At 43.3% G+C, this 15,002-nt stretch overlaps 1 protein-coding gene across 1 annotated transcript in view; it reads right to left on the bottom strand.

The window, feature by feature from the left end:
- MINDY4B (MINDY family member 4B) overlaps positions 1–10,546 on the bottom strand; it is a 37,138-nt gene extending 26,592 nt beyond the window's left edge. Inside the window, exons 1-3 of the mRNA XM_045503281.1 lie at positions 10,443–10,546; positions 10,181–10,208; positions 8,364–8,531 (exon numbers count right to left, since the gene is read on the bottom strand). Coding sequence (XP_045359237.1) covers positions 8,364–8,531; positions 10,181–10,208; positions 10,443–10,546 — 300 coding nt within the window. The remainder of the gene's footprint in view (positions 1–8,363; positions 8,532–10,180; positions 10,209–10,442) is intronic.
- Positions 10,547–15,002: the final 4,456 nt, after the last annotated feature.

The following is a 15,002-nucleotide window of genomic DNA, read 5'->3' as shown; positions in this document are numbered from 1 at the left end:
ATGATTCAAAGAAAGATGATTCTTCTTAGACACATTCTTCATCTAACAGCCTTAAGTAAGGTGGTGGGATTGTGGAGGTGGGCCTGTCCTCTCCCTACATCCTGGTTTACATTTTACCCTACTCCTCTATCTGTAATTGTAAAGTCTTGTGTGAAAGGTTCACACCAGGTTCCCTTAGACTATTGTATCCCGAAGGCTCAGTGTGTTAACCTTGTGCCCTGTTGTCCCCATCTGATTTTTTCCCTTGTGTCTGTCTCCCCTTCCATCGCCAGCCATCTCTCCTTTATGCTTTGCAGTCCGGCCTGGGCCACTGCTCTGCCCCTCTGCCTCCTGTCACTGACGATCCATGTCATGGGCATCCGGGATACCCATCTGCAGCCATGACTGCAGTGCTCGCCTCCCCCAGCTTTGAGTCCTTCTCTCTTGCTCAAGGAAAGAGAAACACACAGGACTCTGTTTCTAGCTTGAGTACAATATTGATTTAAAAAAATTTTTTTTTTTCAATGTTTATTTATTTTTGGGACAGAGAGAGACAGAGCATGAACGGGGTAGGGGCAGAGAGAGAGGGAGACACAGAATCGGAAACAGGCTCCAGGCTCTGAGCCATCAGCCCAGAGCCTGACGCGGGGCTCGAACTCCCGGACCGCGAGATCGTGACCTGGCTGAAGTCGGACGCTTAACCGACTGCGCCACCCAGGCGCCCCTAGTACAATATTGATTTAAATGATACTAAACAGGGGCACCTGGGTGGCTCAGTCAGTTAGCTGTCCAACTTCGGCCCATGTCATGATCTCACAGTTCATGGGTTCAAGCCCTGCATCGGGCTCTGTGCTGATGGTTCAGAGCCTGCAGCCTGCTTCGGATTGTGTGTCTCCCTCTCTCTCTGCCCCTCCCCTGCTCACGCTCTGTCTCTCTCTCTCCTTAAAAAATAAACGTTAAGAAGATTTTTTTTAAATGATACTAAACAATCATTCTCTGTCCTCTTGCCCCCCAATTTTTAAGGTTTTGCTGGATATCCTATAGCACGTTGAGATTGGAGAGGGTCTTCTAAGGCTTCCCAGAAAAAAGAAGCCTTTATAAATCAAATACGTGAAGAAAGGGGAATCCATCCACAATCAGGGGCGTAGTAATTGCTTAGCATGTGCTTGGTCCTACCTATGTGGGGTATAGATATGTAAAAAGTCTAATACCCCGCAACTGTGTACGAGATAGAATGTGTGAAGTTCCAAAGTAAAAAGTACCTTGAGAGAATAGAGGGAGGAGAATTTCTGACTAAAGAGCTCAGGAATGCTTCATGGAAGAGATACACTTGAACTAGGCTGGCCAATGGCATCTAGCATTTATTGAGTGTTTTCTATGTACCACACACTGGTCTAAGTGCTTTACATTCATTATGTTAATTTAATTATTTGAGGTAGGTACTCTTATTATCCTCCTTCCACAGGGAAGTACCCAGTGGTAGAAACTGCTGGAATTTGCATCCAAATTCCAACACTACTTCTCTGCTTCCCCAGCTTTAAGTAAGTGGCATCCTTGGGGTGTCTGGGTGGCTCAGTTGGTTAAGTGTCTGAATTCTGCTCAGGTCACGATCTTACAGGCTCAAATCATGATTTCACAGTTTGTGAGTTCAAGCCCCGCGTCAGGCTCTGCTGTCAGCACAGAGCCCACTTCAGATCCTCTTTCTCCCCCCTCCCCCTCCCCTGCTCCCACACACTCTCTCTCTCTTTCTCTCTCTCTCAAAAATACATAAACATTTAAAAACAAGTATGTGTCATCCTGTAATTGCTGTCCTTTTTGTGGGCCAATCATTATTTAATTAATATTTTTCATTAGCTTGAGCTACTCTTTTATAAATTAAAAAATGCTTATTTAATAGGGACACTTCTTGCCACATCTTTAAGTGGGAATCAAAATCACTTATTTAAAAAAAAATCACCATATTTAAAAAAAAATGGAAATAAAACAATGTTATTGACTTATGCTAGAAACTATTGCCTATGAAAGCTTTGCCTGAGCTCACATTCTATTTAATTAAGAAAGGAAGTAGGAAGTGTTAAAGAGGTGTGAACGTGTGCACCACTTACAGAGTCTTTCTTCAGGGCCTACCAGCATGAAGAAGGGCTCAGTGAAGAAGGTGACTCAGTCTATTTAATGTCACTTAATAACATATCCCTAAAAGCAGCCATGCTCTAGCAGAGGCACACATCCCACACTCTGGGACAGACCACATAATGACCTATTTCCTATAATGGAGGGGAGGCTGGACAGAGAAGACCTGCAAACACACAGACACACAGACACACACACACACACACACACACACACACACACACACACACGCATGCACGCACACACACAGAGAGCACCCAGAGTGTCCAAGGACAGGGGGTGGTTCAAAGGAACGAGGAGACTCTGTGGTAAAAAGGAAGGATCAGCCCAATTTATCCAGAGCCTAATGGTTTCTAATAAGGACAGATGCAGGAGAGTGAGCATCTGGAAAGTTCTCCCCTTGTCAGACCAGTGTCTGGTTCCGTGGCTGGAGTTTATTTCCTGGCCACCTCTGCTCCCCCCTTGAAAGAAAAGATTGTCTCTACAAAGAAAGAGAGGCAGGTGCATGTCAGTGTGAGCCCAGAAGTGCACTTGAAGACAAATGGTTTGTCCGGTGGCTCAGGGCAACAGCAAGAGAAGGAAAGGGAGGAGAAGGGCATAGAGTCGGCTCCCGGAAGACACAGACTCGATGTGTATCATGACCAACAAGCCACCAACCCAGGCCATCCCCAACAGAGGACTGAAAATGACATCAAGGCTGCACAGCACAGAAGAAAGACCGAGCACTCCCCACTCCTGTGTTGAGAAGCCCAATTCTGCTCCTCACTGACCTCATGAACTTGGACTGATTGCCCATCCTCTGTAAGACTTTATTTGCTTATCCTGAAATGGGGTCAACCCTTGCTCGGCCCACATCACGGCTATTATTGAATGGGAAGACATATGGAAAAGGGCTCTGGGAACCGTTAAGTGCTGATTAAATGCAAGGTGTTCTCCCTTTATGAACACACAACCTGTCTGCCCTGGAATGCTGTAGGGAACAGAGCCCCACCACAGATGAAAAAAGACCAGAGCCTGGCAGGAGGAGGGGAGGGGAAGCCGTGTATAAATGTGAGAGATTAAAACTGTTGAGACTAAGAAGGCTTAGAATTCAAATTCAATGAAAACAACTCTGCCAGCCAAACCAAGCTCCTGTTTTGGTTGCTGGATGTCACTTCCAACTTAGGGAGTGTCACCATCCAGATGCACCTGTGTCTGACTTAGAACAGAGAGGCGGCAGGCCTCTCAGGCCAGACCCACTGGCCAGTGTGACAATAAAGATGACTCATCTTACCTATGTAACGTTTACTTTCATATCAAATATAATTTATAACGAGATTAGCCTGGCTTATATTCAGTAATATGCATATGTCACTTGTGCTGCCTGGTAACTGGACACAAATGGTAAATGGTCCTAATAAATGACTGAAATGATCATTATTATTTAACACAAGCACGGTTTATAGTTTTTCTCTTTTCACTTTGTTAGTTTTCCAGGATTTGTAATGAATAACTCTTTCCTGATTGCTATGATGATGATAATGATGATCATTATCTCGCATGCCCACACATACACACACACACACTCATGCACTCACACACACACATGCACATGCACATGCTCACACACACGCATGCACACATACACACGCACACTCACACACACATACACCCCCGAAGACAGAGTTCCTGGATCATTCTTCCTGATGTGTTTAATTTCCTTGCCTTGACTGCCTTTTTTCTGGTCCCTGGGCTTAGATTTTCCCTGTGACAACCTTGCCCATCCTGTCCTCTCCCACCTCTGCACCTGTCCGCACCCCCAACCCGAGATAGAATAATTTTCTGAAGCTTCTTCCCTACATCATTTCTTTCCTTAGAAATTACTGGCTCAGGGGTGCCTGGGTGGTGCAGTCGGTTAAGCATCCAACTTCAGCCAGGTCACGATCTCGCTGTCCGTGAGTTCGAGCCCCGCATCGGGCTCTGGGCTGATGGCTCGGAGCCTGGAGCCTGTTTCCGATTCTGTGTCTCCCTCTCTCTCTGCCCCTCCCCCGTTCATGCTCTGTCTCTCTCTGTCCCAAAAATAAATAAACGTTGAAAAAAAAAATTAAAAAAAAAAAATTACTGGCTCATCATGGAATCAGACTTTCGAGTTAGCAAAACTTAAGAAGCGTTTCTCTCCTAGCCTATCAAATAGAGTGGTAGATTCTTGGCTTGATCATGTTCACCATGGATTCCTCAGCATCTGGTACAGTGCTGGGTGCACAACAGGCTGGCCGGAAGTAGTTGCTGATTTTTAAAACAATCTAATTCAGCCCTTTCATTTTACAATGAAAAGCTTTGGGACACAGAGCGGTTACGTGTATGTAAATGGCAGCTCCAGCACCCAAATGCAAGCCTTTCGACTTGTATGGTAAGAGTCCCAGCAGGAAACAGATGGCACGCTCAAGTCAGGATAATTAACTTGAGGAAAGTTTAAAACAGGGACTATTTACAAAGATATGGACTGCATGTGGGGAAACCACAGTGGCCAGCGCAGGGTCCCACAGCTAGCAACAGTATCTCCCGTAGACCTGGAGGGGCTAGGAGGGAGGAGGGGGGACCTGAAGCAGAAAGGACAGAGTCCTGGGGAAAGAGCTTCCAGAAGAGGAGAGGGATTCCGCCAGCTGTGCACAGCCTGTCTTCTTTCCCTTTCCTCCCTCCAGGCCCCCTCCAAGGCTCCCATTGTTCAAACTCAGTAGGAAGCCGGAGGAGGAGGGAGCCCTGGTGATGGAGTCCCTACAGGTCAGTCTTGGCAGAAAGCAGGTTGGGGAAGGGTGGAGTGCCTCTGAAGGAGCACCTGGATGATGCCCATTGCCCTGAACTGAGATGTGGCTCTAGGGGATTGTCCAGAGCAGTGAATTAATTAAGCAAACATCTCCTGAGGTCTGTTGGCCAGGCCTTCAGCTGGGGCACCAGGCTGTGCTTCCGGCTTCCAAAAAGCCACCCCACTACCTATCATCCTCCATTGGAGCTTCATTCCTCTGGGGCTCCGCCAGAATATTTTGATCTCCCGGCATTGCATTGTTTAATACCATCCTGCTGGCTGGTATTGCAAAGACACCAGGGGTTTGTTTATTGACTGTGGATAAAAGAGGCTACGGGATTGTGTTCCAGGCTGGGTTCTGGAGAAGGGCCTGGTTGGGCAGGAGGGTGGGAAACTGCCCTGGAGGGAAGGCAGGCAGTTTGGGGTAAGGGCGGGGAGGTGCTGGGGGAAGAGCAGAGGGGAGGAGGATGCTTACCTTCTCCACAACCTTACCTGGGCCGGGAGCCTCGCCGGCATTCGCTCACGGTAAGATGTTAGGTTGGGGGAAGGCAGAAGGCTGCAGTGTCGGAAATGGGGCAACAAAGGGTGAGAAATAAAAGAGCTGGGGAGGGAGAAGGTTCGTAGGGTGCTCCACCCACCCCCTCCTTTCTCAGCAGAATCCCAGCAAGGAGTGAGTGTGCTCAAGTCAGGAAATCCCATGCATCCCTACCCTCAACAGGGAGGGGAAGGAGAATGGCAGAATGACAACAAAAGGCACTCTCAAGTGAGTATTAGGATTCAGTAGCTCTGATAATTTGCCAGGCAGCTGCACGGCTGAAACGTCCTCGATTAGAATTGGTCAGGCTTCCAAATCGCCCCCCTGGAATCCACGTGTTCAGAATCCCAAGGCTCAGCATCTCGAAATCCCAGGGTGTGTTTAATTAATGCTACTGCTATTTAAAGGACACACTATCATCTGGCCCACATAATGGGAATAAATTCAAAAAAAAATTTTTTTTTAAGAAGAAAATCGATTATCTCCACTTCTGGGACTTCCTTAACACTCCATCGACTCGGGTTCAGGCTACTGTGGTCTGATTCTTTTGTCCCCCAGGCTCTTCCAGAGGGAGAGAATTACCTTGGAAAAGTTATGGGGGAGGTCTGCAATCACACCACGTTTGTGGTGGTAGAAAAGTCTCGGACCGAGACTCTCTTGCTTCCACAGTATAAAGAGAAACCAGAAGATTTTGGAAACATCTGCGAATGCTTTTTTTTTTTTTTTTCCTGTTTTTAAAATTTCTATGTGAGTTTTTAAAAATAGATTGCACATTCACATGGTTCAAAATCCAGAGAGTACAAAAAGGTATGCTGAGGGAAAACTCCCTCCCACCGTGTCTCCTGCCCTACTCTTTCCTGGCACTGTTACATTATCTGAAGCCTTCTAGAATTTCTGTAAGCCTATATGGGCAAATGCCAATATGCCATCATAGTTTTGTCTTGTATTCATAGACAAGGTGGCCTACTGTCCCACTGTATATAAATTCTAAAATGACAGTAGAAATTCATTACAGGGCCAGTAATACATTTTTATTAAAGATTGTTTGTTAAAAACATTATCTCATCCATTAAAATACAGGTAGTCACTCTAACGTCTGGTGCTATAGTCCACTCTACGCAGAATCACCACTGAGGAGGGAGACTCCAACAGGATTACGTATTCATTACCTGTCTTCATTCCCTGAAATGTGAGCCATTCACTAGATACATGAGACACAAGTTAAGGCCCTATCCAGGGGCTGTGAGGCCAATGACCCGGTGCAGCATCTCATGAGAGCCCTGCTGACCTATCTTCCTGTGACATCTGGCGTTTGAGCAAAAGAGGGAAGGTGGATTGAGGCAGAGAGATTTGTGATGAGAAAGAACAGTGGGCCCCTAAGTACATTTATACTGCAAATATGACAGGAAAGAGAGTCGCCCTATGAAGCCTGTGAGGAAATGCACGATAAAAAAGAACGCGGGACCCTGTATTGGATGATGTCCCATCTGAGGACCTTAAGGGAAGGCTATATTCAGCGTTGGAAACACTACAGCCAGAGCCAACTTAAAAAGCAGACGGAGGGGCGCCTGGGTGGCTCGGTCGGTTGAGCATCTGACTTCGGCTCAGGTCATGATCTCGCGGTCTGTGAGTTTGAGCCCCGCATCGGGTTCTGTGCTGACAGCTCGAGTCTGGAGGCTGCTTTGGATTCTGTGTCTCCCTCTCTCTTTCTGCCCCTCCCCCGCTCATGTTCTGTCTCTCTGTCAAAAATAAATAAACATAAAAAAAAAAAAAAAAAAAAGCAGACGGAGACCGTGTGGTTTCCCCAGAAGGGGTTCTAGTCCCCACTCATCCCTCTCAGGGACCCTGTGTGCAGTGCACAGACTGTGGAACTGGATGTACAGGACGGGCCTAACTGTAGGACAAGTGTTGTTGGTCCTCACCCATGTGACCAAGCTAGTCTTCGGTGGTTTCTGCAAGGTTGCCCCGGTGTAGGGTGGCATGTCCTCAGGAAGGAAGTGCTTCTTCCAATTCTTGTTCTTAGGGTCCCCAGGAAAAGTTTCTGCCTGAGGCTCCAGAATGTAGTGTGGAGTTTGAAGGGACAGGGTAAATGTGGGAAAACGGTCCTGAAAAGCCGTGAGTTTCACTATGATTGAAAGAGTTATCTTGGGTGCAATCTAACTGAAGGAATCTCTCACCCTAGCTGGTACTTTTCCCCTGGCTTGATACGTGCCTTAGCTTCCCCAGTGCCCAATCACGCCTCTTTGACCTTGACAGCTGGGCCTTCGGACATTTGCCAAGGCATTGCCTCCAGCCTTGTCCTGTTTGATCCAATGAGATGCTGCTAGTTTGCCTCCTAGCTGGGTCTGTGCCTCAGCTGGTGGGGGTCTTTGCTCCGACTCATCAGGTTTGGAACTAAGCAAATGGTCCCTGGGATCGGTAGCTTCCAGATCCTTAGGTTCTTTTCAAACCTGGATGTTATTCGGCAGCCCCAGAAAACATTTCTTTCCTGAGATCAGCTCTTTGCCCAGGCCCAGGCCCAGGCCCAGCACAGGGCTTCACCTCCCTCCCTCCTGCCCATGCACAGACAGGGTCCTGCCTTACACAGCTGCATGGCTTTATGCATGGTTGTTTATACCACTCGTCACCTGCCCTACCCCACACTATAGAGTGACTTATTTGAAATTAACTCCCTCACTACCTCAAATTTAATTGTCACACAAAGGAAGTGAATAGAGAGACTCTCAGAGTTGGGGAGGAAAAGACTGTAACATCACCAGTGTCCTTGAAAAACACCATAAATAAGTCATTTTAATTATATTCTCCCTTTACCAATAACAACCGTGTGTAGTCTTATCTTCAATAATACTGTCACATGACAGCAGATAAGATTCCCCAGCCTTGTTGTTGGGGGAAGATTACGTTTCCTTTCATGTTTAATTGACAAGCTATACTTACCGTGGCCATTGCCAGGGAGATAGGAGAGCCGCCTGATTCTGAAGAGATGATAGAGGGTTTGGGGATAGAACAAAGGCTACTGGATGGCAAATGTCCTTGTCCCCTGGGCTGAGGTATCCCTGTTGCATTTTCAGTTTCATCAGCCGATACATGGTTGCCGTCATGATTCTGTATAAAATGCCACCACCAAAAAACAAAGCAAACAGAGCTGGTGACGACCTGTTTTCCCTCTCTTCTCTCTTTCTCTCTGAAAAATCAGTGTTCAGAAAATATTGTGTCCCTTTGAAAGACATCTGAAAATGGTGATAAATAGCAATAAAAGAGGAAGGAAAATCCCAGTGTCTGTGTCAAAGGGGTTTCTCACAAGTTTTATGTGGCTGGGAGAGGTTAAATGTAACTATGGAAACATAATTAATGCTATCAAGACCTTGACTTGAAATTATGTTTAGAGAAAAATGTAAATGTCACTGTCTCTTATTTCGAGAAGACAACATTTTATAAACATTGAATCTTTCCAGTCTATACGCGATGTTTCTCATTGTGTTTTTAACTGGCCGATAAAGGAAGTCAGGCTACCTCCTGTTAATTCTCTCAGATTCCTGCTCCCTAAGAAGTGAGTATAATCTTTTTTTTTTTCTTTAAAAAAATCCATCCCCTCCCTTTAAGGAAAAAAAAATCTACTTTTTCTTTTCTTGACTGATTCTTACGGCATTTAAATATGTTAGAATCAACCCTTCTTCCAGTTTACTTAACTTCTATACTAATGTCATGAAACAAATCTGCCCTGTTGGTAGCTAAAACATGAAGGAAACTGCCTTCTTAGTTTTCTGGATTCCTAGAGGCAAAGATGCTCTCTTATCTCAGAAACACAGCATCCCAATGGCAGACTACTATTGGGATATGATGCATTTTGTAAATCAAACAGAAAATCTTTACATTTGTGGCAATGGGTTTCCCTCACCCTGTATAAAGCATAACTTGACATTTATAATTTTTTTTCCCTTCAAAGATTGTTTTATCTTTTGAATATTCTATTCTCCCAAATGGTAGCTATTTCCATTTAATGCTTCCAGGACTAAAATGGAAGCATTATCTCCCTGATTCTAATTTAGACTATGGTTAAGAAAGTTTTAGCACAAATAAGGCTTTTGATTACAGGTCACTTGTAGGAAGATGCTTTAGCATTACCGTTAAAATATTAACAATTCAGTTGTTTGATCTTATCATATATTAGTGATGCGAAAATCACCCTAATATTTTGTGCCGTGTTTGTTCAGAGACTGAATTAATATCTGAAATACCAAGTTCATTACCTTCTAACCTTTTCAGGTTACATGAGATATCTTTCATCTTATAATGTATAACAGATTTTAAAATACCTTGTAACACCTGAATTCAGTCACCTTTCCCTTATTTGAAAATGATGAAGGAAAACAGTTTTTCAGAAGTGGAATAAAGATGATGGCTACTTTCAAAATCACTTTTCTTCGCGAACACTGAAGCATTTGGCTATCAGAACCTAGTGTTATTTCACAAGTTTAAGAACTCTAGATTCTAGTATTACTTTTTTCTAAAATAATAACCATATGGTGCTCTTAGTGATGAAAAGTACTCTTAAAAGTAGGAAGGGATTTTCATGAAAAAAGAAAGCATGAGAAAAGATTTCAAAGAGCTTTCTAGTTTTATGTGTTCACACATTAAATGCTGGGTGCCTGAGTGACATTCTGTGCGTAAAATAAATGCAGATTATGCTGTTAATGTGATTGTTTGAAGAAGCAACGAGAGGAAAACACACTGGCTTTGAGAAAAGTAATTACCTGAGGAATTGCATTATTGGTTCCCAACCTGTAAATGAAAGAGAAAACATCAAGGAAATTACTCACTCTTACTCAACCCACAAACCTCCTCAAACCCAACCTTGCTAGGGCAGCGTCTCTCTACAAATGGTTATACCCGAAGCATCTTAAATGTAAACCCATAATGGAGACTTCTCATGTAGCACAACATAAAAGCTGATTGCTTGCTTACACACCAGAAATCCCTCTGGTTCTAGAGAAACGCGAAACAAGAACATCTTACCCGCAGTAACTAAAGATCTCCCGCCATTTGTCAAGAAATGAAATTTTCCTAGTTATCTCCTCTAAATCCAGCTCTGTTCTTTGTTCTTGGTCCGAGACTTGCATAGTCCCTTGGGTAATGCGGGGAACTGAAGAAGGGAGTTGTTTCCTTGGGAGAGAGAGGTCTGGCAGAGGGGACAAAAGACGCTGGCTCTGCGGACGGCGAGCTGAAAAGCTCTGCCTCTTCGGACCATCGAGGTCACACCACACGGATGCTGCTCTGGGCTCTCTGTAAGCCCCTGCCATCAGATCACGATTAAACTTTCATTCGAGGTGGAATACTTTGTGTATTGTTCTCTGTACAGATGCTATGAACGTTTAACCTGAGACACACGCTTATAAACCAAAGGATTGCAATTACTTTTTCTGTATCAAAGCAATTGGGATAGTTTAGTTGATGAAGGATACCATCCTGGTGAAATGTGATAGTACTTTGTGCTGTCGTGCTTCTGTGGAAGTGTTTGTGGTACAGAAATACTTAGCCAAGGGCTGGGTAAGAGCCGTTCTGCTGATTATCTAAAAACCATATTAACTACTGTTGGATAATATGCAGGCCAAGGAAGAAACTGTCCAACAGATGTTTGGCATAGGGTTTAGTACGCAGAAGTCTTGCACACAGTTTGAAAAAGGGCCGGTTTGCTTCGTTGCAGGGACAAGTCTAAAATTATGTCACGTGCTAGTGGCTGTATGAAATGTAGCTGCAATAAACCGGCATAATAGAGAATGTCCATTGTTGTGATGGTGAATCTTATGTGTCATCTTGTTGGGCTACGGAAGCCAGCCTAACACCAATCTGGTCCAACACCAATCTAGATGTTGCTGTGAAGTTATTATTTTTTTTTTTCGATGTGATTAACATTTACATGGTAGATTTTGAGTCGAGTGGATTATCCTCCAAAATGTGGTTGAACCTCCACCAATCAGCTGGAAGGCCTGAAGAGAAAAGACCGTGAGGTCTCCGGAGGAAGAAGGAATTCTGCCTCTAAAAAGCCGTCAGACTCAAGACTGAAGCATCAACTCTTCTCTGGGTCTCCATCCTGCTGGCCTGCCTTGCACATTTTAGACTTGCCAGTCTTTTGTGAGCCAATTCCCTAAAAGGAAGGTCTCTCCTCTCTCTCTCTCTCTCTCTCTCTCTCGAACCCTGAGTAATAGTGTTTATCAAAAACAAACACTGGTTACCAGTAAAAGTGTTTTGGCTCCTCTGATTTGGTTGAATATCAAAATTGAATCTCAGGAGGTCATTTTTCTCTCTGAACATTTCTGACCATGAGTTTTGTAAAATCCCGAGAATGTGAAGAGGTCAAGGCAAAGAGGCTATTTGGATTTATTATGATTTGAGTAGTCAGGGCTGAGGGGATGTATATATATATATACACATATATATATGTGTATATATATATATGTGTGTGTGTGTGCATATATATATATATATAAAATATTGCAAAGACCTTGAAACATAGCAAGTCACTAACGAAACCAGAGGTGGATTTAGGTGTCCACTGTTTTGCTTTGCTTTGGAAGTCTCTGCCTCTGGTTTCTTTAACTTTTGGTGATTGTTTAACCATTTCATATTCCCAAGTCCCATAAGCTTCCATCGGATTTCGTATTTTTATTGTAAACATAAGAGGCATAAATAATTCCTTTCTTATTTCCCTTCTCTAGCCATAAATGCTTTTTTTTAAAGCCTTACTGTTCCCTTCTTTATAATTTTATAGTTTTAGTGGTAGCATCAGTATTTAATATTTATTAGGCAGTCCCAGTATAGAAAAAAAAAAAAGAAATTATGTGATCCTTGCTCTCAAATAATGATGAGAAATGTCTTGAAATTTTTTATTTAGAAAGTCACATTAAAAAATAAATTCTGGATCTGCCATTTAAATTGTTTAATAACCCCAAACCAAGAAAGGAGAGTAGCTATCTTTTTCTTAAGAATCATTATTAAATCTGTGTATTTTTGTCTGTGGCTATGTCCTACTTTACAGAAAATTCTGTCGGTGAATAGACAGCTTACCAATAAACTGTTCTGTTGGGTTTCATAAACATATATTGGGTATTTCCTATGTGCCAGGCACTTGGAAAGGCCAAGGTAAATAACATGAGGTTCCTGCTCTCTCCAGTGGTGGAAACAGACACATTGAGAGAGGAAAATGCTGTGAGAACAGAGGCTCAGCGGGCAGTACGTTCACAGGAGATGGACAAGACAGTGGAGTGGTTACGAGCATGGCCTCTGGGCCCCAACTGCTTAGTTTTGAGTCATGGTTTCACCTCTTGCTATCTGTATGGCTTTAGACAAGTTATTTGACTTTGCTGTACCTCAGTTTATTCATCTGTGAAGTCGGGATACTTTCATATCTTTACCATATTAAGACTTCTAATCTATGAAAATAGTATACTACTCCACTTATTTAGACCTTATTTCTCTTCCCATTGTTTAATTCCCAAAAGTGGAATGCCTGAATCCAATGCTATGATCATTTGATTGATTGATTGATTGATTGATTGATTTATAAGTTTATTTTTTTTTGAGAGAGAGAGAAAGCATGCATGCATGAACAGGGGAGTGGCAGAGAGAGAGAGGGAGGGAGGGAGAGAGAGAGAGAGAGAGAGAGAGAAAGAGAGAGAGAGAGAATCCCAAGCAGGCTCTGTGCTACAGAGGCTTGACATGAGGCTTGATCCCATGAACCATGAGATCATGACATGAGCTGAAATCAAGAGTCAGACACTTAACCCACTGAGCCACTCGGGCACCCCCAATGGTACGGTCGTTTTAAAGACTTTAGATACATATTCCAAATTTCATTGTTGTTTGTAAGCGTCCCTTGCTCAACCTCTCTTATTCCTTTAATTCTCAAATTGGAATTCATGGTTCTACTCTTTTTAATAAAGAAAGTGCTGCCTTTACTTCCTTACCATTCTCTCCATTTTCAGTTGGATACTGATTAGGGTTCTATGGATAGAAAGGGCTGGCCTCTGGAATATACCAAGAGTCAAGAATGTGATTCAACCACATCTAGAGGAAGCCACCACTCTCTTGGGCATTGTATCAAGACTTAGAGCAGGAGGCCTGGGTGTAAGAAATGAAGTACAAAATAAAAATGGGACTGGGGGATCCTGGGCCAGGCTGGAAGGACAGGGCAGGGGAGGGGTACAGAAATATGTGGAATCTGGGATTGTCCTTTTCTACAGTCTTATGCCTTTGTCCCTACCTCATGGCATGTGAAATCACCCAAAACTCCTGTCCCAAGACTTTCCCCACTGCAGCAAAGGATTGGGGCTGAATACGGAGTCTCAGGCAGCAAGAGGTCTGCAGCAGCAAAAGGAAGGAGTAAGAGCAAAGCAAGGATAGTTGGGGAGAAGGAGGGTTTTGCAGCCATGTGGTGGGGGCAGTGGGTGATGGTGGAGGGTCCAAAATCACTCATCTGTGAAGGAAGTATACTACATAAATGCAGAAACCTGTGGTCTGAATCCATTTGTATTCTTTGTGGATAATTTAAAAAAATAATACCAATGATTTCATGAGAGAGGCTAGTATCTCTTCCAAACATAGACATCAGTATGTAAAAATTTAGTGTTATTAACATTTGCTGTAGTTTCCCAGAAAGCTATGACTGATCAATCAGCCTTATAGTCAAATTTGAAAATGCTGGGCTTGCAAAGGTTTTGACTAGCTGGCAAAATTATTCCCAGACTTTCTTCTTGCTGTTTTCTTATGATGATTCATAGACAGAAATCTGGAAATAAACTTTTAGAACCTTTTGATTTTTTTTTTAAAGCAAAATCTCTTTAGTGTTTAATTAACCTTACCCCTGAAAAGCTCTTCCTTAGGATTAAGTTAAATCCTTTATGCTTTAATTATCATTCATTCTCTTTAGTTCTACTTTCTGTGAAGATGGAAATTTCCTGATTACATTCCTTCCTAAAAGAACTCTGCCAATCCATAGAAACTAGAAGATGGCTGATATATTCTCTTTTTGTTCTTCGGTGGTGTAGTGAGGAGAAGAGGGTGTCAGGCTCAGGGTCAAGTTCCAAGGCCTCCCCCATGACTTCATAACTTTGGAAAAGTTAGTCAGTCTCTCTGAGCTTCATGTGCTGTGGCTCCTCTGACTTACTTCATGGAATCATAATGAATATGACTTATGTGAAAACTCCTAATCTTTAACCAATGTTATCTTACTTCCTATATGTTAAAAATACTCCTTTACAGCCTACAGAATGGGAGAAGATATTTGCAAATGACATATCTGATAAAGAATTAGTCTCCAAAATGTATAAAAAAACTTATCAAACTCAACACCCCCAAAACAAATAATCCAGTTAAGAAATGGGCAGAAGACATGAATAGACATTTTTTCCAAAGAAAACATCCAGATGGCTAATAGACACATGAAAAGATGCTCAACATCACTCATCATCAGGGAAATACAAATCAAAACCACATTGAGGTACCACCTCACACCTGTCAGAATGGCTAAAATTAACAACACAGGAAACAACAGATGTTGGCAAGGATGCAAAGAAAGGG

Source organism: Leopardus geoffroyi, chromosome C2 (assembly GCF_018350155.1).
Source record: "Leopardus geoffroyi isolate Oge1 chromosome C2, O.geoffroyi_Oge1_pat1.0, whole genome shotgun sequence".
NCBI lineage: Eukaryota > Metazoa > Chordata > Mammalia > Carnivora > Felidae > Leopardus > Leopardus geoffroyi.
Note: the sequence above shows the minus strand (reverse complement) of the source record. Positions and strands in the feature narration are given on the sequence as shown.